General features: G+C 43.7%; 1 protein-coding gene across 10 annotated transcripts in view; it reads right to left on the reverse strand.

The window, feature by feature from the left end:
- The window catches only part of KANSL3 (KAT8 regulatory NSL complex subunit 3), an 87,138-nt gene that overhangs the window by 21,773 nt on the left and 39,097 nt on the right, over positions 1 to 26,268 (reverse strand). For 8 of the 10 annotated variants that reach the window (XM_050755061.1, XM_050755064.1, XM_050755065.1 and 5 more), the window contains one exon: positions 17,715 to 20,184. The exons of 1 other annotated variant lie outside the window; for it this stretch is intronic. In XM_050755061.1, coding sequence (XP_050611018.1) covers positions 20,164 to 20,184 — 21 coding nt within the window. In that variant the 3' untranslated portion in view covers positions 17,715 to 20,163. Of the gene's footprint in view, positions 1 to 7,699; positions 11,853 to 17,714; positions 20,185 to 26,268 lie in introns of those variants that run through there. One more of the 10 variants, XM_050755063.1, reaches the window with a different exon arrangement.

Raw genomic sequence — 26,268 nt, forward strand, 5'->3', positions numbered from 1 at the left:
GACCCAGGAAATCTGCAGATCCATGCCTGTGGTTCAAACCCCAGTTCCTGAATGTATGATTGGCATAGACATACTGGCAACTGGCTGAATCCCTCCATGCTGGCTTACAGTAGGAAAGGCCAAGTGAAGCTCCTGAGTAGTAATACTGCATCTAGGGGGAACTGCAGAAATCGGTGCTAATATCAAAGACTTGAAAGATGGAGGGGTGGAAGTACCTATCATATCTCCATCTAACTCACCTTTTGGACTGTGAAGAATATACTGAGATCTTGGGTAATGGCTGTGGATTATCATAAAACTAATCAGGTGGTGTGTCTGACTGCAACTCCTGTTCATGATGTAGTATCTTTACTGTAACAAATCAGCAAAGCCCCTGACACCTGGCATGCACCTACTGGCCTAGAAAGTGTTTTTTCCTCTATTCCCCTTGGTAAGAACCATGAGCTTTTACCTGACAGGACCTTCACAGTATTGTGAATTCTCCTCCTCTCTAACATAACACAGTGTGTGGAGATCTTGACATTACACCCATCTGCGAAACTGATGACATTTATACTGACTGGATCTGATGAGCAGAAAGTGCAAATAGTGAGATATCTTAGAGGCATGCACGCAAACAGAAGGTGGGCGATAAACCCCATGAAAATTCAAAGGCTTATGATCTCAACGCTTCTAGAGATCTAGTGTGAGGAGCATGTTAAGATAGCCTCTCCAAGGCAAAAGACAAGTTGCTGTACTTTGCATCACCTACAACGGAAAAATAAAGAAAATCCTTGGTGGATCCTTCTTGGCGTTTGGAGGCAATGCATACCAAACTTCAGTGTGTTATTTCAACCCATTTACTGAGTAACCAATGTTGAGCAGAGACTAAAGCAGCCTCTCGCTCTGCATCAAGCCCAGGCTGAAGAACAAGCCGTATGACCCCACAGATCCAATGCTAGTACAAGTGGCGGTGACGAACAGGCTGGTCTATGGAGCCTGTGACAAGCACTAATAGGACAATCACAGTATACAGAACTCTGGAGTGTGGAGGCAAATCCATGCCCTCTTCTCCAGGTAACTATTATCTATTTGAAAAAGATTCTGCTTTTCTACTGGCCCTCAGTAAAGAAGAAACACTGAACCATGAGATATCAAGTAACCTTGTGACCTGAGCGTCCCATCGTGAATGTATAGTTATTGACCCACCTAGCCACAGATTAGACCTGTACAGCAAAAATAGAAAAGGCTGGACTCAAGCAGGTCCAGAGAACACAAGTCAGTCAGACTCCTTCGACACTGACTCCGGCTGCATTTCCTCCTCCCCCCTCAATCCTCATCTATGCCTGCTGGGAGTTCCTTTTGACGAGGCAGCTGAGAAGGAAATAATCTGGGCTTGATTTGCAGGCAGTTCTCCATATGTTGGTACCAACAGAAAGTGGATGGCAATATTACAGTCTCACTCGAGTGACAATGGAGGACAGTGATAAACAGAAGACTTCCTATTGAGCGGAACTTGGAGCTGTCTGGTTGTCCACTTTGTTTGAACTCAGAGATGACCAGAAGTACAGATCTGCTGACTAAAGGAAGATTGCTAATTAATGGCTGGATGGTCATGGAGAGAGAAGGGTTGGAACACTGGTGATGAGATCTGGGGAAATGACATAGATAAACTTCTCAGGCCGGGCACAAAGGGAACAGATATTTGGGTCCCAAATATCTGATGTGGATGCTCACTGGAAGGCATGCATTACAGAGGTTTGCAGCAATAGGCTTGTGGTTCATGAAACTCATTCGTCTTACTAGGGATCCCATCATGAAGAGGTCAGTATGAACAGTGGGATGGCCTACTAGATAATTACCTAGGGCACCAGATGGGAGTCAACACCCTGAAAGAACAGGGTTTTATCTTATAGGATGCAATACATCCTTCAAACCAAAGACATATACATAGTGCTGTCTCTTCATGGGCCCAGGAAGCAAGAACAGAAGAGAGAGCAGGTCTTCCCACTGTCACACAGAATGACCAGTCACTTCCATCTCCACAGTTTTGAGCTCTGCTTGCTTGGAAGGTCTTGGTTCCCAAGGGAGGGGTATTTCCACCAGGGACCCAACAATGGCTCCATCAAACTGGAAGCTGAGACTGCCTCCATTTAGACATTTTTGGGTGTCTCATGACATTAAATCAAAAGACAGCAGTGACTTTGTGGGCTGAAGTGACTGACGCCAATTATCAAGGGAAAATTGGGATTATTACCACACAATTGTGGCAGAGGACTAGGTCTGGAACCCAGGGGATTTTCTGGGGCTCCAGTGAACACTTCTAGCAAAAGTTAATGGTGGCTTCTCCCCCTGCCACATGCATGAATGTTTTCCTTTTTGGCTGTGCATTATTCAGCAGCTTTAGGACTAAACTGCTTAGGAAGAGAGGGAAAAAGACAAGCCTACAGATTTTTGAAATTATTGTCTCTTATTCCAGTTTCCCCTCGCCTTTGCATCTTTTGCTGCTCACTCTTCCCCGTTCTAACTCTCTACTTTTTTTCCATAGGGACCATCTGGTCTAGAATGACTGCTGACCTCATCTGAAGTCAATCTCATTTGGTGCTGGGTATCATCCATGTAAGAAGAGTCCCACTCCCCACTGCCCTGGTCTGCTTCTCCACTCTCAGAGAGGGCTCACCATGAGACGCCCTAGCTTAGATGCTCCAGGACAGGTGCTCCCTGGGGAAGTCTGAACACATGGACCAAGAACCAATTGGGCAAGCCTGGTTTCCACCTTCCTCAGTAATCACTTTAAGCCTGACAAGTTATGGGAAAATGGAATGCCTGGCATTGCCAGAGCCTACGACACCCATGTAGGAGCCATCAGACTGTCAACACGACACAACATACAATTCCTCCTCAAAACCAGATTTGGTAAAGAGACTCCCTCTTCCTTGCCTGTTACCACCCATATTTGGCACCTCCCACATGGTCTCTGGGCACCGTGAGCAAGCACACTGTGTGTTCTTTTACAGGTCATTTGGATAAGAGGTTTGCAACCAGTCAACCCTTTACCTTTCACGGATAGGCCATGAGCTACTATTCAGTTTCTAAGCACAGCAGGCTTACCCACCACAACCCCGGGAGCCGAGTCATTGTGATTAGAGACGAGACTGCTTGACAGTGGGCTTTGCAGCGGACTGCCAGAATTCGGCTATGGTTCTGCCATTTACCAGCTGTGCGACTTGGGCAAGTTACTTAACCTCTCTGTGCCTCAGTTTTTCCCTGAACTATAGAATACCAGTAATGATGGCCTAGGATAAAGCTTGAATGCATTGTTATTGTTCTCCCTACTTGGGGGAGGAGGGGGTGGGCGGAATCAATGCCAAGATGCAAGCAGGACTCAGAATTAACAAATGACACAGAGACAGAGCTGAGAATGGGGGCCAGGGTCCTAATTCTTTTAATTTTTTTTTTTTTTTTTTTGAGATGGAGTCTCGCTCTGCCTCCCAGGCTGGAGTGCAGGGGCGCCATCTCGGCTCACTGCAAGCTCCGCCTCCCAGGTTCATACCATTCTCCTGCCTCAGCCTCCAGAGTAGCTGGGACTACAGGCGCCTGCCACCTCGCCCGGCTAATTTTTTTGTATTTTTAGTAGAGACAGGGTTTCACCGTGTTCGCCAGGATGGTCTTGATCTCCTGACCTTGTGATCCACCTTGCCTCGGCCTCCCAAAGTGTTGGGATTATAGGCGTGAGCCACTGCGCCCGGCCTTCTTTTAATTTTTTAATTTTTTTTTTTTTTTTTGAGACAGGGTCTTGCTCTGTCACCCAGGATATGGAGTGCAGTAGCTCAATCATGGCTTACTGAAGTGTTGAACTCTCCGGCTCAAGAAAACTTCCCACCTCAGTCTCTTGAGTAACTGGGACTAGTGCATGCCACCATGTCTGGCTAATTAAAAAAAAATTTTTTTTGGAGACAGGGGTCTCACTATGTTACCCAGGCCAGTCCTGAACTCCTGGTCTCAAGTGAGCCTCCCGTCTCCTGAGTAACTGGGTTTATAGGCATGTATCAGTGTGCCCGCCTGGCTAAAGAGTCCTAATTCTTAATCCTTGGCCTTTCTCTTCAAGTTGCAAGTTGGGGCAGGAAACAGAGGTCAATGCAGGGCAGAGAATTTCTCCTCATGTGCCCCTCCCTTTTTATCAGGAGGAAACCCTTCCCAGTAGCCTCTGGCACAGTCCCCTTAAAACTCACTAGCCAGGACTAGGCTACATGCCCGTCCCTCAACAGGGGATGGGTCTCCCTTCCCTGAGAAAGGGACCTCCCCCAAGTCTTCCACAACACGGTAATTCTAGTGGTAGGAAAAATGGGAGAACAAGTCATCAGTTTTGTAGGCCATTCTTAAACCTGCCCCTTGGCCACCCCACCATCAGGATGCTTTTTTAGCCACCTTCTCTTCAAAAGCACCAGTAAATATAAACAAATCCACTTTCTCCTACAGAGATACTAACCATCCTTGGCTTGAGCTACTGTTTAGTCAGAGCCATGTCATCTATTCCAGTTTCTCAAGGAATCTTCCCCAAACCAAAAGCTCTCTTCCCCAAGAGGAATTCTGGTGCCAACTCATTACAAAAACTAGTAAAAAACTACCTGCACGGTGTGATCCCAACTACTGAAAAATACGTACGGAAAAGGACTAGAAACAAACACACTAAAATGTCAACAGATGACGCTTCTGGTTGATGAGATTATAGATATTCTTTTTCTTCTTTATGCTTTTCTATACTTGCCAACATTTCTACTCTCAATATGTATGCCCAGCTAAAAAATACATCTGTCAGGTCAGATATTCTGGTTGCCCCTCCAGATCCATCCTTCTCCCTCATGTCCCTGCTTTGCATCCTAGGAAACTACCCCAGGAGGCTGACCTATATGAACTGCATTGGGTCCCTTATCCTCTGGCTTCCAGCAGGCGATGAGAGGTAAGAGAAGAGATGGAAGTATTTATTTCCAACCTCCCACTCACCCAGCTCTCTCTGCAGCCTCTCCATGGCTACAGCTCTCCCAGAACCCAGTAACACTGCTCCTTCAGGCCTATGGGTGCAAGGCCTGTGGCAGCCCACAGGGCTCTGAGGGGACAGGTGTGCTTCTGGAGGCTGCAGGGATGGCGCCTGATGGCGAAGGCTCCTCCCGGCTTCATGAGCTCACTGGGGCCTTGCTGAAGCATTCAGTTTGTGTCCCGGGAGCTTCAAAGCCCCGTGTTTCCCTTCACTCTGACTAAATTGTCCCTTCACCAATTCTAATGTACCCTTTGAGTCTGCCATCTTTTCGTGCCAAGACATGAATTAATGCGTCTGTTAATAATCCTCTGGAAGACACACCTGTCCACTCAGAGTAGCAGAGACTTGAAAGTGTGTCGATTCACTTAGATGTGCACACTGATATGCATTTGTAGCTCTTGGCACCTAAATAGGAACAGAACCTATCCTACAGCCTGCTGATGGCTTCCAGAGTAACTTCCTCCTTAGCTGAAGTGTCACTAGAGGAGGAATTCCAATTCTTGTTTTACTGGAACATAGGCTCCTTGGCATCAAAAATTTCCTTTGAAAAGTGCTACAGGCTACAACCTCTCTGGTCAGCAGTTCTGCAGTATGCTAAAGGTGGACATGAGCATATCCTGCAACCCAACAATTCCACTCCTCCAAGAGAAATGTGTGCATGTATTAACCAAAAGGCATGTACATGGTTGTATTATTTACAACAATCCCAAACTATCATATGAAATAACATTTCAAATGATCTATTACATACAACATGGATGTAATAGATGTTGTATGTAATACATCTATATACTTTCATAATGTTGAAAGAAGCTAGACATGCAAAATACATAATTCCACCTTTATGAAATTTAAAAATAGGCAAAACCATCCTATGGTGGTAGAAGTCAGGAAAGAGGTTGTCCTGGAGCAGAAGGATAGTGTGGTAATGTTCTATTTCTTACCTGTTTGTTGGTTAAACGGGTGTGGGTTCTTTGTGAAAATTCATTATACTGTATAGTTTCTATTGGTACACTTTTATGCATGTACATTATATATATATATATATTTTTTTTTTTTTTTGAGAGGGAGTCTCGCTCTGTCGCCCAGGCTGGAGTGCAGTGGCGCGATCTCGGCTCACTGCAAGCTCCGCCTCCCGGGTTCACGCCATTCTCCTGCCTCAGCCTCCCGAGTAGCTGGGACTACAGGCGCCCACAACCGCGCCCGGCTAGTTTTTTGTATTTTTAGTAGAGACGGGGTTTCACCATGGTCTCGATCTCCTGACCTTGTGATCCGCCCGCCTCGGCCTCCCAAAGTGCTGGGATTACAGGCGTGAGCCACCGCGCCCGGCGCATGTACATTATATTTGAATATAAAAGTCTGCATTTAAAAAAAGTGTCGGCCGGGCGCGGTGGCTCAAGCCTGTAATCCCAGCACTTTGGGAGGCCGAGACAGGCGGATCACGAGGTCAGGAGATCGAGACCATTCCTGGCTAACACGGTGAAACCCCGTCTCTACTAAAAAAAAAATACAAAAAACTAGCCGGGCGCGGTGGCGGGCGCCTGTAGTCCCAGCTACTCGGGAGGCTGAGGCAGGAGAATGGCGTCAACCCGGGAGGCGGAGCTTGCAGTGAGCTGAGATCCGGCCACTGCACTCCAGCCTGGGCGACAGAGCGAGACTCCGTCTCAAAAAAAAAAAAAAAAAAAGTGTCATGTGTGGAATCCCTGCAGAACAGAGACATCATAGAGCCAAATAATGTTAGGTTTTCTGTGCCTACAGTGGGCTCCGCAGGAGGTAGAAGACTTCTGTCTCTGCCCTCCAGTAACCAGGATTCCAGCCCATGAGACGACTCAGGCACTCCCTGAGTAAGGCCAATCCAGAGAAGCAGTAGCAAGAACTCAGAACCAATGCTGCCACCTCCTGCTAGGCCGGGACCGTGAGACAGAATGAGCCCTTCTAGAAAACATCTGGCTCCTTCCCAGCCTTCAACCAGCGGCTGTGCAGCCCTGCCGACTCCCTGTTCTGAGTCTCAGATCCCTCCTCTGGGAATTGAGGAGGATGCCTGAGAAGACAGTCCCAAAGCCTAGTGCTTTAGTTTCCCCGCTTTAAGAATCACCTAAGGGGCCAGCTGCGGTGGTTCACGCCTGTAATCCCAGCACTCTGGGAGGCTGAGGCAGGCAGATCACAAGGTCAGGAGCTGGAGACCAGCCTGACCAACATGGTGAAACCCCGTCTCTACTAAAAATACAAAAATTAGCCAGGCATGGTGATGCATGCCTGTAATCCCAGCTACTCAGGCAGCTGAGGCAGGAGAATCACTTGAACCCAGAAGGCAGAGGTTGCAGTGAGCCAAGATCGCACCACTATACTCCAGCCTGGGTGATACAGCAAGACTCCATCTCAAAAAAGAAAAAAAAAAGGTTTAGATTATATCTTTGTTCTTAAGGTGGTTACTGGTATATTAGCATTCATTCTTATCTTCATATACTATTATAAATAAGCTTCTTAAATTTACCAGTATCTTTCCACCAGCGCTTCAACATGTTGCTTCTTTTTATCTTTTGCTCCCTTATCCCATCCTCATATTGATACTTAGAATTTTAGCTGTAGATGGCTATAGACTATATTTCCTTTGAGGCTTTTAAGGTAGCAATAAACTTTATACATACTTTAACCACTCTCACTTTCTGTATCTCTGTCTACTTCATCTCGACTTGTGTCTGAGTACTTCTTAATGTTTCTTTCAATATAAATGTTTTGTTTTGAGGATTTTGTTTAACATTATAAAAAATTTCAAACACAGAGAAAAAAATGGCAAGACTTGTACAGTGAACATCCATATCCTATCACTTAGGCTCAAGGTTAGCCGAGATTCTTGAACCTACAAATTTTGTCTTTCACCAAATATAAAAATACTTCAGCCACTATTCATTTAAATATTTTCCTTGGGGGGCCTCCCTCCTCTTGTCCTTGGACTTTAAAAATTATTTGTACATTAGATCTTTCGATATTGCCCTAAGGTGCTATTCATTATTTTCAATCTTATTTTTCTCTTCCCCAGATAACTGGCTTTTGTCTTAAAAGTCAGTAACTTGGCTAGGTGCGGTGGCTCATGCCTATAATCCCAGCACTTGGGAGGCCAAGACGGGCGAATCACTTGAGGCCAGGAGTTTGAGACCAGCCTGGCCAAATGGTAAGGCTGGTTAAACCCCATCTCTACTAAAAATACAAAAATTAGCCGGGCTTGGTGGCACACGCCTATAATCCCAGCTACTCTAGAGGCTGAGGCAGGAGAATTGCTTGAACCCAGGAGGTGGAGATTGCAGTGAGCGGAGATAGTGCCACTGCACTCCAAACTGGGCAACAGAGTAAGACTCTGTCTCAGAAAACAAAAAAAAAATCAGTAACTCTTTTGTAACTTCCAATCTGCTATTAAGCCCATCCATTTCAAGTATTTAATTTTCCAGTTACAGAATTTCAATTTGGTTTTTTTCTAGTTTGGACTTCTCTTGTGTACTTCTTAGCACTTTCTTCATTATGAGCACTTTCCTTTACATCCTATAGTATAATATTAAGAGTTGCTTTAAATTCCTTGCTTGCTAATTCCAATGTCTGCATCATCTCTGGGTCAGTCTGCCTTTTCTCTTGAGCATGGGTAATATCTGCCTCTTTATTGAATAATTTTGGATCATATTCTGGACAAATGATATGTTCCAAAAATGTTGGATTCTAAAATGTTGCTGAAAAATATTGATTATTCATGCTAATAGGCAGATAACTTTACTAGACTCAAACTGCATACTGCTTGCCTGCAGTCAAAGGCAGCTGAAATTTCAATTCAATTATTTTAGCCTTAGCTGGACTGCTGGAAGTCTAATACACACATGTGTAGTTTAGGAGCTAAAGGAAGGTTTGGACAGAGTGTGCAGAATATCTCGGCTCACTCTCTTCTTCCTGTGAGTATCCCCTCAATTTCCAGCTGCAATGGTCAACCCAACCTCTGCTATTTTGTTCTGCAAGCTGGACAGAACAGTTATAGCAGCACATTTCTGAGTTTTCACTGCTCTGCATGGTACAGGCTATGGTTTGCCCTCAGACTACAAGCCATACAAACAAAATTCACTGTTTCACTCTCTCTATCCAAGTGTCACCCACTTTCCCATTATCTGTCTGATTCTGTTGCTCTCCAGCAGCTTATGGGAAGTTTTCTATTTTTTATTTATAGTTATTATATGTGCGTGGAATGGTCTGGCAGGAGCTACTTGGCTATTACCAGATGTGGGCCCCTTCTCACTCAATTGAGTCTCAACATTTATATACATCCTTGTAATGTCCATCCAAAACAAGATATAGAACATTTCCCCCCGACTGAAAAAGTCTCTGTACTCCTTTCTGGTTACAGTCTCTCTCAGTCATGCTCTGACTTCTATAACCGCAGACTAGTTTTGTTCAAATTTGGATTTCGTATCAGTGGAGTCATACCATGTAGTCTTTTGGGTCCAGCTTCTGCCATTCAGCCTGCTACTGAGATTCATACAGGTCACTGCATGTCAGTGGTTCATTACCAAATACTGTTCCATTATAGGAAAATACTGCAATGTGTATATCCATTTTCCTGTTAAGGGACATTCAGTCTATTTTCAGTTTTGGGCTATTATGAATAAAGCTGCTATGAATATACTTGTAGAAGTCACTACTTTTGTGGACGTAAGTTGTCATTTCTCTTTTGTATATACATAGGAATGGAACTGCTCAAACAGTTCTTCAAAGTTGTTTACTGTAATAGACTACCACTAGCAATGTCTAAGAGTTCCAGTTGTTCCTTATCCTTGCTAACACTTGGTATTGTTGTTAATTTTAGCCATTCTAGTGAGTGTAAAGTGGTATTTTATTGGTTTAATGTTGCATTTTACTCATGACCAGTGATACTGAAAACTCTTTCATGTGCACATTGGCTACTTGGGTATCGTCTTGTGGAATGTCTCTATTTAAATCTGCAAATATTTATTACATTTAAATTGTGATTTGTAGCAATTATTTTATGTATTCTGGTTATGTGTGTGTCCTCGGTCAAATACGTATTACAAACATTTTATCTGAGTCTGTAGTGTGTCTATTCTTTTTTCACTTTTATTTTAGAGACGCTTTTGCACAGGCTGGAGTGCGGTGGTGACTCATGGTGCCCTGCAGCCTTGAATTCCTGAGCTCAAGAGATACTCCTACCTCAGCCTCCCAAATTGCTAAGATTATAGGCATAAGCCACTGCACTCGGCCTGCTTTTATTATTTTTAATTGGCATATAATTGTATGTATTTATGGGATAGAGTACAGTATTTCAAGACATGTATACAATGTGTAATGATCAAATCAGGATAATTGGCATATCCATCACCTCAAAACATTTCTCATTTCTTTATGCTGGGAACATTCAAAATCTGGTTTTCTAAGAATTTGAAAATCTACAATAAATTGTTAATTATAGTCAGCCTATAGTGTCATAGAACACTAGAAGTTATTCATTCCATCTACACTGCCTACTTCTATAAGATCAGCTTTTTTAGCTCCTACCTGTGGGTGAGAACATACAGTATTTTTCTGTCCAGACTTACTTCACTTAACATGTCCTCCAAGTTCATCCATGATGCTGCAAATGGCAGATTTGTTTTTACTAGGTAGTATTTCATTGTGTATATATATCCCATTTTCTTTATCCCTTCATTTGCTGATGCACACTTAGGTTGATTCTCTATCTCGGCTGCTGCAATAAACACGGGAGTGCACCCACGAGTCTGTGTGTGTCAGACCTTCTGAAGCTGTGGATGCCTGAGGACATTCTTATAATGTCCTAACATTTAAATTCTATGTTCTGTCCTCCAATGTGTTAAAAACATTAATGACTTCTTGAAGCAAAGATTCATGTTGTGATGTCTCACATTAGTCTGATTCTGCCTCAAACTCTGCGGTGGATGTGGATTTTCTCTATGGAAGCCTTTAAGATTTTCTGTCTTTTGTTGGCTTAGGTAAAGAGTTAATGATCAAGAACCCAAAAGCAAATGCAACAAGAACAAAAATAAATAGATGGGATTTAATTAAACTAAAAAGCTTCTGCACAGCAAATGAAAAATCGGAGTACACAGACAACCCACAGAATGGGAGAAAATATTCACAAACTATCCATCTAACAAAGGACCAATAACCAGAATCTACAAGAAACTCAAATCAGCAAGAAGAAAATATGTAATCCCATCACAAAGAGGGCAAAGGACATTACCAGACAATTCTCAAGATATGCAAATGGCTAACAAACATGAAAAAATGCTCAACACCACTAATTATCAGGGAAATGCAAATCGAAGCCAGTGTGAAACCACCTTATTCCAGCAAGAATGGCCATAACTAAAACTTTAAAAATAATAGATGCTGGCACGGATGTGGTGAAAAGGGAACACTTTTACACTGCAGGTGGGAATGTAAACTAGTACAACCACTATGGAGAACAGTATGGAGATTCCTTAAAGAACTAAAATTAGAACTACCATTTGATCCAGCAATCCCACTACTGGGTATCAACCCAAAGCAAAATAGTCATCATATGAAAAAGTCACTTGCACACACATGTCTACAGCAATACAATTTGCAACTGCAAAAATATGGAAACAGCCTAAATGCTCATCAACCAAAGAGTGGATTAAAAAAAATGTGGTATATATATAACATGGAATACTACTCAGCCATAAAAAGAAACAAAATAATGGTATTTGCACTAACCTGGATGGAGTTGAAGACCATTATTTTAAGTGAAGTAACTCAGGAATGGAAATCCAAATATCGTATGTTCTTATAAGTGGGAGCTAACCTATAAGGACACAAAGGCATAAGAATGATATAATTGGGCTGGGCGCGGTGGCTCATGCCTGTAATCCCAGGACTTTGGGAGACTGAGGTGGGCAGATCACTTGAGGTCAGGAGTTCGAGGCCAGCCTGGCCAACATGGTGAAACCACATCTACCAAGAATATAAAAATTAGCTGGGTGTGGTGGCAGGCACCTGTAATCCCAGCTACTTGGGAGGCTGATGCATAAGAATCACTTGAACTCGGGAGGTGGAGCTTGTAGTGAGCCGAAATCATGCCACTGTACTCCAGCCTGGATGACAGTGAGACTCAGTCTCAAAAAAAAAAAACAAGAATGATATAACTGACTTTGAGGACTTCGGGGTAAGGGTGAGGGTGGGGGTGATTAAAATACTACACACTGGGTGCAGTGTACACTGCTCAAGTGCCAGGTGCACCAAAATCTCCGAAATCACCACTAAAGAACTTACCCTTGTAACCAAAAACCACCTCTTCCCCAACAACTAATGGAATAAAATTTAAAAGTAAGAAAGATTTTCTGTCTTTGATTATAATGTGTCTAGATGTGGGTTTTCCTTATTGCTCCCAGTTGAGACTCCATGTGAATGCTTTCAAACTGAGGCCTTTCAATTTTCTCTTAATTCTTAGAAATGTTATCCTCCATTATGTAAAAAAATTACTTCCTTGTTTTTTTATCTCATTTTCCTTTCATGGTTTTTAAAAATTGAAAAAAGTTTTGAGAGACAGGGTCTCACTATGTTGCCCAGGCTGGAGTGCAGTCGCTACCCACAGGCCTGATCATCGCACACTACAGGCTCAAACGCCTTCCCGAGTAGCCAGCTTTCCCTTCATGACCCTTAATTGTGCTCTACTGTTTCTACTTCTGTCCTCTATACTTCTTGGCTTTTTTGATGCCTTCTGTCCTCTATACTTCTTGGCTTTTTTGATGCCTTCTGAGAGAATTCCTAATTCTAATCTTCCAGTTAATTCTTTAGCCATATTCCTTCTACTTTTTGTCCCATAATTACTTTGTTTTAGCTATTATATTTTCTATAACTAATATTTCTGGGTTTTTAAATAACAGTTTCCTGTTGTTTCATATCAATATCTGACCAACCATAACTCCTTACATATATTAGTCACATATTAACTTATCTCTTCCAATAATTCTGCTTCAGAAAGTATATGTTGTCCACTGTTGCCTTTTGTGAGGTGGCTATCTCCTCAAATGTTTAGTTATTTGTGGGGTGGTGTTGAAGAAGGCCAAGTGGAAAACTAAAACTTCAATCCCGATGAGTGGTAATAAGGCTCCCAACCCCCAATCCTGTTGTGCCATTTAGAGACCATGTGGTTAGCCTGGAAATCTACCCCCGCCTGGCAATAAGACACACCCCTGTCCCAGCAATTCTCGTGCCTCAGCCTCCTGAGTAGCTGGGATTACAGGCGCCCACCACCACACTCAACTAATTTGTGTATTTTTTCTAGTAGAGACAGGGTTTCACCATGTTGGCCAAGCTGGTCTTGAACTCCTGACCTCAAGTGATCTGCCCGCCTCGGCCTTGCAAAGTGCGGGGATTACAGGCGTGAGCCACTGCACCCGGCCCTTCTCTTGTTTTCTAAATTATATTTGAAGCAAAACTTACAACACTGTCTAATGTGGTTGTCAGAGTACATAGATAGTTACACTAGAGGTGGAAGAGGGTAATGTGGATACCAGGAGACTGTGATAAGTTATATAAAGTAACATTTTAGAGCAACCACTAAAAAACTATACAAGGAGATACAACTCAAACCACTATGCACAAACCAAAATTGTATTCTAAAAAAAGTGTTCAAGTAACCCACTTACGGGCAGGAAAACGAAAACAAAAAATGGAACAGAAAACAAAAACTAAAATGACCGACTTAAGGCCTAACATTACCTATAATTACATGTAAGAAAACAGTCTAAAAACTCTAATTAAAAGAATGAGAATGGTATAGAAGAAAAATCATATGCTACATGCAGTCTACAAGAAATTCACTTGAAATATGACATAGGTAGGGTGAAACCAAAAGAATAAAAAATATATCATGCAAACATTAATCAAAAGCAAGTAGAATGGGTATAGTGTCAAATAAAGTAGACTTCACGGCAAAGAAAACTGACAGGGACAGAGGGACATTACATAATGATAAAAGGGTCAATCCACCAAAAAGACACAGAAATCCTAAAAGTGTATGTACCAAAAAACAGAACTGAATACTATGTGTAATAAAAACTGACAGAACTGAAAGGAGATATAGACAATTCCACAATTATAGTTGGAAATTTCAACCACTCTTTCAACAGTTGACAGAATAACATGACAGAAAATCAGCAAGGATATACAAGAACTTGACAACTCCATCAACCAACAATTTTATCAACATTTATGGAACACTCCACCCAATAGTAAAACACATTTAAGCACCCACAGAATACATATCAAGATAGATCACCCCTGGGCCATAAACCTCAACAAATTTAAAAGACCACAATGAGATACCACTACACACCTATTAGAATGGCTAAAATAAAAAATAAAAGAGGCCAGGCGCGGTGGCTCACACCTGTAATCCCAGCACTTTGGGAGGCTGAGGCGGGTGGATTACCTGAGGTCAGGAGTTCAAGACCAGCCTGGCCAACATGGTGAAACCCCATCTCTACTAAAAACAAACAAACAAAAAAAAAATTAGCCAGATGTGGTGGCAGGTGCCTGTAATCCCAGACTAGGGAGGCTGAGGCAGGAGAAGTGCTTGAACCTGGGAGGCCGAGGTTGCAGTGAACCAAGATCGCGCATTGCACTCCAGCCTGAGTGACAGAGTGAGACTCTGTTTCCCAAAAATAAAATAAAAATAAATCATAAGAGACAATATAGAATGCTGGTAGGAATGCAGAGAAAAAGAATCTCTCATACACTGCTGATAGGAATGTAAAATAGTACAACTACTCTGAAAAACAGTGGCAGTTTCTTTTTTCTTCTTTAGAAACAAGGTCTCACTCTGTTGCCCAGGTTGAGTACCATGGCATGATCACAGCTCACTGCAGCCTTGACCTCCCAGGCTCAAGCAATCCTTCCATTTCAGCTTCCCAAGTAGCTGAGACTACCGGTGTGCGGCATGACCCTTGGCTAATTTGTATTTTTGTAGAGTCAGGGTCTATCAAGTTGCCTAGGGGGTTTCAAACTCCTGAGCTCAATCAATCCTCCCATCTTGGCCTCCCAAAGTGCTAGGATTACAGGTGTGAGCCATCAGGCTGGGTTGGCAGTTTCCTAAAAAATTTAAAACCTAACATGTGACCCAGTAATCATGCTCCTGGTCATTTATCATAGAGAAATGAAAACTCATGTTCTCATAAAAAAAAAACTGCATACAACTGGCCGGGCACAGTGGCTCACACCTGTAATCCCAGCACTCTGAGAGGCCAAGGCGGGAGGACTGCCTGAGGTCAGGAGTTTGAGACCAGTCTAGCCAACATGGTGAAACCCTGTCTCTACTAAAAATACAAAAAAATTAGCTGGGCCTGGTGGTGTGTGCCTGTAATCCCAGCTACTGAGGAGGCTGAGGCAGGGGAATTGCTTGAACCAGGGAGGTGGAGGCTGCGGTGAGCCAAGATCATGCCACTGCACTCCAGCCTGGGTGACAGAGCAAGACTCCGTCTCAAAACAACAACAACAAAAACACTGCATACAATTGCCACAGCAGCTTTATCTGTAATAGCCCCAATAGGGAACAAACTAGATGTCCCTCAATAGGTGAATCAATTGTTACACAAACTGTGCTAAACCCATACCATGAAATACCACTTAGCAATAAAAGGAATAAACTACTCATATACATACAACAACTTGGATGTGTATCAGGGAAATCATACTGAGTGAAAACAAGACAATCTCAAAAGGCCATGCACTGTAGGATTCCATTTATACATCATCTCATTTAGGACAAGCAGAAGAGATTACTGGTTGCTAGGGTCAGGAATGGTGGGGAAGGAGATGGATGTGACTATAAAGGGATGGCATGAGGGAGATCTTTGGGCTGATGGAACCATTCTGTATTTTGTTTATGGCTACAGTGATTAAATGACATAGAACTATACACACACATTGTACCAACTTCCTGGTTTTAATTTTGTATTACAGTTATGTGAGATGTAAGTACCGGGGGAAACTTGGTGAAGGGTGTTATACTATACTATAACTGCAGGTTAAAAACACACATATCTAACAGCCCAGCAGTGTTTTGCTTTGTTTTGTTTAAATCCATCTTCTCCTTAGAAAAGTAATGATTTGAATCACATGACTTCATCTTCTGGATACTATGATTGGACTGGGTGGGAAGAGATAAGGAGAACCAACCCACAAGTGAGAGTGAGCCAATCAGGCTGTCTTCAGAATTTGAACTGAGTGAAAGAGACCAGCCATCCATGAAGGGTTCTGCAGCTGAAAAGTCCTGTGACAACAGGATCAAAACTGGATCCTGGCAAGTCCAAGTCAGTTGAGGTCATGAGGCAAGTAGCAAAAACCGTGAGGCTCCTTGTCTATAAAAATGCCTCATGAGAGAATATTCCCTTTCAGAGCTATTTTGGTGGTGAATAGGTTTCTCCTTCTTGCAGCCATCAACCCTGACCAAAATGTGTGCTTGAAAAAGAGATAAAAAGGTAACAAAGACTTGTCTGCATCATTATTTGCTATGGCCCTGTCCCCATACCCCTGAAGCTTCAGACAGCTGTCATTTTAACAATCTAATCCTCGTCTCGCTTGAGCTGACTGCTCAAGTCAGTGAGACTAGAGTTTGAGGGAGAAGACAGCAAATCAGATGTCTACTAAGGAGGGTAACACGATGTGCCCAGGTATACTGGACACTCCAAGCAGCATACCAGAACTATGGCCTCCACCCAGAGGGCTCCAATGCCAAGGGTAGGGACCTGGAATTTAGGGGTTAGAAGGAAGGTCCTCCGGAACACAAGTTAACGAATAATCTAGAGGTTGGAATTCATTCATTCATCTCTAAATCTTTATGTATTTATTGGGGGTGGGTGGAGGTATGGGAAGTGCAAAGGGATACTGATCTTTCAGGATCAAGGTGGAGGGACCCCACCTACTGACGTAAGCTCAGCCAAGAGCCCCACCATAGCAACATCGATTACTCTTGGCCTGGTGGGAAGTAAACTGAAAAGGTCACGTGCAGGCCAAGCCACCATCTTCTCACCTCTTGGGCTAATCTCTACTTCCAGTCTCCCATCTTAGAACCCTAGCACAGTGCAAAGTAGAAAAGACACCGACATCAGACTACCTGGGTTCCAGTACTGCTTCTGCCATTTCCTGCTGTTTGACTGCCCTGTGCCTGTTTCCTCACTTGTAAACAGGAAATTACAGGCTGGGCGCAATGGCTCATGCCTGTAATCCTAACACTTTGGGAGGCTGAGGTGGGCGGATCACAAGGTCAGGAGTTTGAGACCAGCTTGGCCAACATAGTGGAACCCCGTCTCTACTAAAAATACAAAAAAATAGCTGGGTGTGGTGGCGGGCGCTTGTAATCCCAGCTACTTGGGAGGCTGAGGCAGGTGAATCGCTTGAACCCAGGAGGCAGAGGTTGCAGTGAGCCAAGATAGCGCCACAGCACTCCAGCCTGAGCAACAGTGAGAGACTCCATCTCAAAAAGAAAAAAAACCCAAAAAAACAAAAAGGAAATTAGAGTACCACCTCACACCACCTGGCATTGGTGAGGTGATGATCACTGGCCTTACAATATCTTAGCTCTATCTTCTGTGCCCACTTCATTGGGTGGTTACCAGAATACATATAAGAAGTCAACTGAAAAGAAGCTGAAGCAATCCAAGTGTTGTTTTTGGTGTTTTTAATTGTTTAATGTAAGAACAGAACCATCACAGCCCCTCAGCTCTATAACTCATCCAGCCCAAGACTGTTTTAGTGGTGAGACCAAGAGCAGACAGGTCTTCCTGCCTCAGTGACCTCAAAGCACAAGGACATCTCCATAGGGCATCAACATACATCTGTCATCCAAGAATCTAAGACCTTCCTGATCCTTCCACATTTTCTACCAATACTATCACTTTCTGAGGTTATGGATTCCAGGTGTTCTAGGAAATAGGTAAACCTTCCTTTTGCGTTCCAAGAAATACAGTTTGCGAAGGGAACTGGAAAACATGACTCTAGGCCTCAGCCACTTCCTCTGTTACCCTGTCCAAGGTGTAGAACAATCCATGTTCTCACAGCTCCCCTTCCTCAGTTGTGAAGTTCTTCAAGGTGGATAGACCACACCTCAGGAAGTCATCCCTTGCAAGCACACTAGAATTTACCATAAAGGCAGGTCGGCTTGTTAGTTTTTCTTTGTCCCCAGCATACACTGAGCCAACAACTTAAGTCATGAACGGGTTGTTCAGGGCTCTGTCTGTCCTAAATGATTCCTAAAAGCTTCATACAGCTCATATAGTCTCACTGTCCACTGCTCTTTTGGTGTGGTATGATCCTACCTGTAAAGCTATCAAACCCCTGGGTCCTGGATGCCTCCTCCAGATTTCATACCTTCCTCAAGTTTACTAAATACTTCCTGAATTTAAGAATTTTGAGAAAGTCACCTACCAGCTAATGCAAAAACACAGCCTAATTCTGTGTGAATCCCTGTTGAGATCAGCTTTTCAGGTCAGGGAGGGAAGGCATGCTGTTTAGGGTACCCTCTCCTATCACACACATCCCCCCTGCCCACAGTACCCTGACCTACCTTGCCTGAGACTCCTAGACACTGTGAGCTCCCTTCTGGCTGCCACTCAGACTGGCCAGGAAAGCTCCCAGATTGAACACAGGTGGCCCGGTGTAGATACACACTGTACTGTGGGTCAGGACCATGGACTATTATTTAAGCCACGTCGTAGGCCCTTCCTGCCTACAGAAAAGGACACTTGAGTAGAGTCACACTTGGGTTACCTAATTTATTACCTTAACTAGAAACATTCTAAGTATGGGAGCCTGTTCTGGAGGATGGCTCCTAAACCAAATCTAAAACTATCTTTGCACACAAGTGTTGGAAGAGGTAAGCAGGGGATCAGAGCTCCATCTTCTGTGACCACTTCTCCAGGGATTGCCACCTATAGGGCTCAGGTTGGTACCAACAGCCCTGCATAGTAGAGTCACTGTCAATCATCTTCCCACTTGTAAGCAGGAAGACAAAAAGTCTCATGAAATAGAAATGAAAACACTGAAGCATGGCCTTCATCATCCTAATGCCACAAGTTTTCTGGGATGGCCAAGATACTACCTTAGCTTGTTGTCCCTGCTTCCCTCCAGAGACTGGAGACAGAGGATTTTCCAGGGTTAGGGTTTCTTCTCTGACTTGGCAAATTCTTCTTTTTATCTCCAGCTGAATCACTAGTTCCTTGGGTGGCAGAGCAGAGACCTAAGCACAAACCACCGGGCTTACTGGCATGTCCTTCGAGCCGCTTCCTCTGCTGTTCTACTCCTCCTCTTCAGCTTACCTGAACCTGCGGACTCTCTGGATACAGAGACTGCCCAAAGCACGGTGAAAAGGACAAAGGGGCCAGGTTTCACCTGGCATCCACCGCTCCCAACATCTAGAGTAAGTCAACGAGGCTGAAAGATGACGGCCCAGTTCTCTTTGCCTTCACTGTGACACTAACAAAAACCAGAAGTTTCAGGTGTCAGCAAGCTACTCAGCATGACGTGGTTTCTAAGGTGGGGTTGCATGGGGAGCACTCTCCCATGGCTGCTGATGAAGGCAACAGTGACGACCTAAACAAGCCCTTCCGGCTCTGAACCACCAGTTGGCAGGTCAGATGACTCCAGTCTTTAGCAAAGGGCTTTCCATTCTAACTCCCGAAACCCCAGACCAGATGGATGTCTCCTCCCAGCTGGGCGCAGAGGGTAGCACAGACTTCCAAAAGGAAACACCTTCATTAAATGCAGCAGGCAGTCCTATATACTGACCCTTGGGTCAAACCACAGCTTTAGCGGGGGAAGAAGTGGCTCTGATCCAGGTACAGCCAGATCTGCTGAGGAGTCTGGGGATCCCAGGAACCAGATCTGCAGATCCTGGACGATGGTGCTTCCCTTGCTGGCACCATATCACCTAACCTAATGGTTTCTCTGAAGACTCAACAGCCCAACTCTGAAGACAGTTGGCAGAGAGGCAAAAATGACTGTCTTAAAGAGGTCTTCAGACACGTGGACGGCTCAGCAGGACCACACACGTGCCCAGGGCCCACCATGAGGCAGCCATCACCAACTTGGTAAGGAGGACATATCACACAGCATCTTCAGGGTGCTGGAGGCAGGCGCTGTGGCAGGAGAGGTAGTGAAGAAGGGTCAAAGCTCTGACAGGTTATCATCACATTCAGACCCTCTAACCCCATCATCTTGACTCCTGAGAATTTATTTTAAAGAAGTAATTCTCAATAGGAAAGAAGCTGGATACACAAGGACATGTGTTGTAGCTGCCAAGTGGTTAACAGAACATGGACTCTAGAGTCAGAGACTCAACTTTCCACTTTTTAAGGCAAGTGCCTATGTTCTCTGAGCCTCCTTTTCCTTGCCTGTAAGAGGCAGATGACAGCATCTACTTTCCAGGGTCACTGTAAGGATTAAATGAAATAATCCACATAAAGCACCTGAGTGTAATCTGTGCTCAACAACAAAGGTCACCTCTTATTATTATGCATGAGGACAGAAAAGGAATGCAGAAAAAAGGAACTCGTGAGTTTTTAAGGGCAACAGAACAGAAGGGAAGATCTCCATGACTGTTCTGATTTTGAGGCCTTAGACATGTAGGTGTGGGGGGATGCTATCAATGTTGAGCCCTGCAGCTTAAGAATAAGGAAGTGAGTAGGGAGGTGGCCTTTGTCACCAAGGCTTTCCCCACCTTTCTAAGTCTCCCCACTGGGAAACTCCCAAGAGGTCTCTGAGAATGCAGTAAAGGAGGGAAGGCCAGGTGAGGAGGCTCATGCCTATAATCCCAACACTTTGGGGGGGCCAAGGCAGGAAGACTGCCTGAGCCCAGAAGTTTAAGACCAGCCTGGGCAACTTAGCCCATCTCTACAAAATTTTTTCAAAAATTAGGTGAGCATAGTGCTGCATGCCTATAGGCCCAGCTACTTGGGAGGCCGAGGCCACAGGATTGTTTAAGCCCAAGAGGTTGAGACTGCAGTGAGTCATAATCACACCAATGAAGAAGGGTTTGACAATCAAACCTCATGACTTCAATTCTAGCACTTTGGGAGGCTGAGGTGGGAAGACTGCTGGAGCCCAGGAGTTCCAGACCAACATGGGCAATACAGCAAGACCCCATCTCAATAAAAAACGAAAACAAAACCTCATGGGCTTCCCTGTCCAAAGGCAGGGCTGTGCACAGATGATCACTCTATTCTGATTATGAATACACCTAAGAGTGAGCCAGCTTGCCCACAGCCTGCTACAAGGCTACAGTGAGGCCACTGCCATAGGCCGCCAGCTAGAGGTGCTGCTTGCCAGGCTGACAAGGTCCTGGTATGGCCAGCAGGACAGAGATCTTATAACCACAGGTAGGGAGTCCATTTTTTGGACTCTGATGCAGGGCACAACAGAGTCTGTCTGTTCTCTTCCTCCCTGCAGCTTCTCAGCTGAGGAGTACACAACAGTCCATTCCCATGAAGGAAACGCGGTAAACACCAATCCGTGCCAGAAACGAAACAGATAATTAGGTGTTTACACAGATCTTAGAGCAGTCTAATTGGTGTCCACTTTTCTTTTTAAATTCACTCCATCCATAAATATTGCAATATGGAACCCTAAAATTAAAAAGGACCGTTTTAAAATCCTAACAACAATAGCATTATCACACATTAAAAAGGTTAACAATTCTGTAATATCAACAAGTATCCGGTCAGTGTTCAAATTTCCAGTTGCCTCACAAATGTCAAAAGATGGGTAGTTTGTTTCTAAGCATTAAAACACCTAGATTCCCAAAGCCTGAGGAGATTCTGATCCTGCCACCACAACAGTCACTGAATTAAGTCAACTTCCTCACTACACCAGGTAAGAAAACCAAAGCCCAGAAGGCTAGGTGATTTGCCCAGGATCACACAGCTGGCTGAAAACAGACGACCTGACCCATAGTCCAGTGCTCTGTCTGGCAGTCTGAACACTGAGTTAACTATTAGAAGCTTTTGAATCAGCAAGAAGCCTTAATCTAATAACATCCCCTTGCTTGTTAGAAAAGAATCACCACCTGACCCCTCCTAGCAATTACATACTCATTTTATTTATTTATTTACTTATTTTGAGACGGAGTCTGGCTCTGTCGCCCAGGCTGGAGTGCAATGGCGCGATCTCGGCTCACTGCAACCTCCGCCTCCTGGGTTCAAGCGATTCTCTTGCCTCAGCGTCCCGAGTAGCTGGGACTACAGGTGTGCACCCCCATGCCCGGCTAATTTTTGTATTTTTAGTAGAGACGGGTTTTCCCCTCTCATACCATTTTGTATTTTGCCCTCTCATACAATTTTGTATTTTACCCTCTCATACCATTTTGTATTTTGCCCTCTCATACCATTTTGTATTTTGCCCTCTCATACCATTTTGGCCAGGATGGTTTCGATCTCTTGACCTCGTGATCCACCTGCCTCGGCCTCCCAAAGTGCTGGGATTATAGGCGTGAGGCACCAGGCCCAGCCTTCGCCCATTCTATTAAGATGAAAACTAATCTCATGTTAACATCATCAGTTAGAAGGCCAGACTTCGATCTTTATTCTGTGCTTCAACAGAGCCACGGGCAAGGCGGATTCTCAACGACCTCTACTCTCTTCTCAGTGGTAACCAGCTTGCCCAGGCCATGGCAAGCTGAGACGGGTTATCTAACGCAGGAGGAAGGGACCACACGGCAGGATCTGTGTTCTAGTTGTAGATCAACCTGGCATCAGCAAAGGTGAAGACACTCTAAAAACAGGCCCAAATGGCTTTGTAGGTCACGTCTATCAAACCATCAAGGAACTATCATTTCTGTACTATAAAATTGTTTGAGAGTATGAGAGGGGAAAAACACTTCCCATCTCATTCTACAAGGATTGAATTACCCCTTTTACATAACTAGACAAAGAAAAGCACACACACACAAAAGTAGGGGGTGGAGGGGAAGAAAACTATGGGCCAAAGCCTGAATAGATTAATATAGATGACAAAATCCTAAGTAAAATAAAAGCAAATAGAATAGACATGCTTTTCTTTTGAAACGCTTAGCTTCTTTCTTTTTTCATTTTGATAGGGTCTTGTTGCCTTTGTATGTACAATAAAAAGAACAGGACACTATTCTGCCACTGAATCTAGAATTCACACAGTTTGATATTAGGAAACCTATTAAAGTAACTCATCATTTTAACTGATTAAAAGAAAATGTTGGCTGGACGTGATGGCTCACGCCTGTAATCCCAGCACTTTGGGAGTCCGAGGTGGGTGGATCACTTGAGATCAGGAGTTCACGATAAGCCTGGCCAACATGGTGAAACCCCGTCTCTACTAAAAATACAAAAATTAGCTGGGGGTGGTGGCGCAAGCCTATAGTCCCAGCTACTCAGGAGCCTGAGGCAGGAGAACAGCTTGAACTTGGGAGGCAGAGGTTGCAGTGCGCTGAGATCACGCCACTGCACTCCAGCCTGGGTGACAAGAGTGAGACTCTGTCTCAAAAAAAGGAAAAAAAAAAGGGAAATGTTTATCCTAATTCGTTTCATGTGATTCTAAAAGAATAATGGACAAAATTCAAAATTCAAAACTATCAAGAGAAAGGAAAAGAATGAAGATTATCTTAGCAAACTAGAAACAGAATCGACACTCCCTTAACTTCAAGATCCATACTATCAGCCTGTAACAGAAAGCCAGCATAGGATAGACAGATTCAAAATGACAGAACAGGCCCATGTGTGTTCAGTACTTTGGAATGTAAGAGCAGTGGATTCTAGATGAGTGGAGGAATGATGAATGGACTCATCCTTACCTCACTTAACATACAAAAGTGAACTATAAGGAATTAAAGGAAACAAACAAAAGCATTATAAGAAAACACAGAGTTTCAGTATGGGATGACAGCAAAGTTCTGCAGATGGATGATGGTGATGGCTGTACCACAATGTGAATGTACTCAATGCTACTGAACTGTAAGCTTGAAACATGGCTAAAATGGTAAATTGTATGTTACAGATGTTTTACCACAATTCAAATTTTAAAAGGAAAAAGGATTACTTTTATATCCTTGTGATAGGGCTAGTTTTCTTAAGGCATAAAACTTTGGAGCTACAAAGGAAAATATTTGAAGATTTTACTATATGAAAAATTTAAATGGCTGTATGATCCAGAAATAAAAGTTAAATGACTGACATTCAATGAATGCTTCAATAGAAGAAAAAAAAAAGATGAGCCAATGACAGGAATAACATATATGCAACTTGCATAACAGACAAAGAATTAACATCTGAATAAAGCCACTATAATTCACAGAGTATGACAAACATTTCATAAAAGACATAAAACTTCTTAAGTAATCAGGAAAATGCACATTAAAACAATTTCATTTTTCACCCAGATTAATCAAGTTAAAAATATTGATTTCCACAAAATACGAAACAGATATTTTCATCACTGTGGCTAGCATTGTAAAGTAGCAAAAACTTTTGGAAGGGCAGTTAGTGAGCAGCTGCCCAGATATTAGACGTACACATTCTCTACTTACTCTCTAGCCTGGAGAAATGCTCCCAAAGGTACACAAGAATAAGCAAGAGTGTTCACCAGAGCATTATTTAAAATATCAAAAACCAGAATAGAACCCAGCTATCTACCTAACAGAAGGTGGTGACATACATCTTCTTACATCTACTCAGTGAAATACTAGCCAGCCTCTGAAAGACGTAGACAGAGAAATGTGTCATGACATGATTTATAAAAAAGGGCAAGTTACAAAACAGTCCATACTCTGTAATCCCATATTTGTACAAAACAAATAAAATAACATACTTTGTGTAGAAAAAAAAATCTGAATGGATCCATATCAAGCTATTAACAGTGATCATCATCTCTGGGAGTAGCATCATGGGAAACCTTCCCTTTCTAAATTATTTCTAACATGTTTGAATTATTTAAAATAAGCATAATCATTTTTATAATTGAAAAAATAAGAAACAAGATAAAATTAAAACATTTCCATCCCTCTGCAAAAAAAGGTAGCTATGATCCCAATGAATGTCAGGTGTTGACCTCTGTGCAGTATTTTCCCTAGAGAGGAAGTGACAGAAGAGCTTTTAGAATGGCTCAGGAACTATCACTGCACCTCCAGTTCACAAGCAGGTTAACATGACGGAAAGGACAGGCAGACACAGGACAGGGAGACACAGGAAGGCCTCAGTTGCACAGGAGATACTGAAGGAAAGCACACTCGATACTAGACTCGAACTCTTTTTTGGCTTAACTTCTAATCTTTGAGTGGCTCCTCAGATCACCGTTTTAAGATTAGAAACATTTGACTTGAAAAGGTCACAATGGAAATCAGATCAGCTAAGAGAAACTAATCATGACTTCCTGGGTGAGACCTATAAAAACCTAGCTGTGCCCTAAAAAGACAGCCATACATGCCAAGATACGGGAAGGCACAGTGCTGGAAAGCCAACGTCAAAGAAAGAGTATTATACTTGGGGGCCGAGGCAGGAGGACCACTTAAACCTAGGAGTTCGAGGCCAGCTTGGGCAACATAGTGAGCTATCTCTGTCCCCATGTCCTTAAAAACAAAGAAAGAGGCCGGGCGCGGTGGCTCAAGCCTGTAATCGCAGCACTTTGGGAGGCCAAGGCGGGTGGATCACGAGGTCAGGAGATCGAGACCATCCTGGCTAACATGGTGAAACCCCGTCTCTATTAAAAATACAAAAAACTAACCGGGCGTGGTGGCGGGCGCCTATAGTCCCAGCTACTCGGAGGCTGAGGCAGGAGAATGGCGTGAACCTGGGAGGCGGAGCTTGCAGTGAGCCGAAATCCGGCCACTGCACTCCAGCCTGGGTGACACAGCGAGACTCCGTCTCAAAAAAAAAAAAAAAAGAAAGAAAGAGGCCGGGCGCGGTGGCTCACGCCTGTAATCCCAGCACTTTCAGAGGCCAAGACAAGTAGATCACTTGAGGTCAGGAGTACGAGGCCAGCCTGGTCAACATGGTGAAACCCTGTTGTAGCCGGGCATGGTGGTGGGTGCCTGTAATCCCAGTTACTTGGGAGGCTGAGGCAGGAGAATTGCTTGAACCAGGGAGGTGGAGGTTGCAGGGAGCCGAGATTGCACCACTGCACTCCAGTTGGGGCGATACAGCAAGACTCCATCTCAAAAAATAAAAATAAAAACAAAGAAAGAGCATTAGCTAAGTAGCCTC

This window comes from Macaca thibetana, chromosome 13, assembly GCF_024542745.1.
Source record: "Macaca thibetana thibetana isolate TM-01 chromosome 13, ASM2454274v1, whole genome shotgun sequence".
NCBI classification, from domain to species: Eukaryota; Metazoa; Chordata; class Mammalia; order Primates; family Cercopithecidae; genus Macaca; species Macaca thibetana.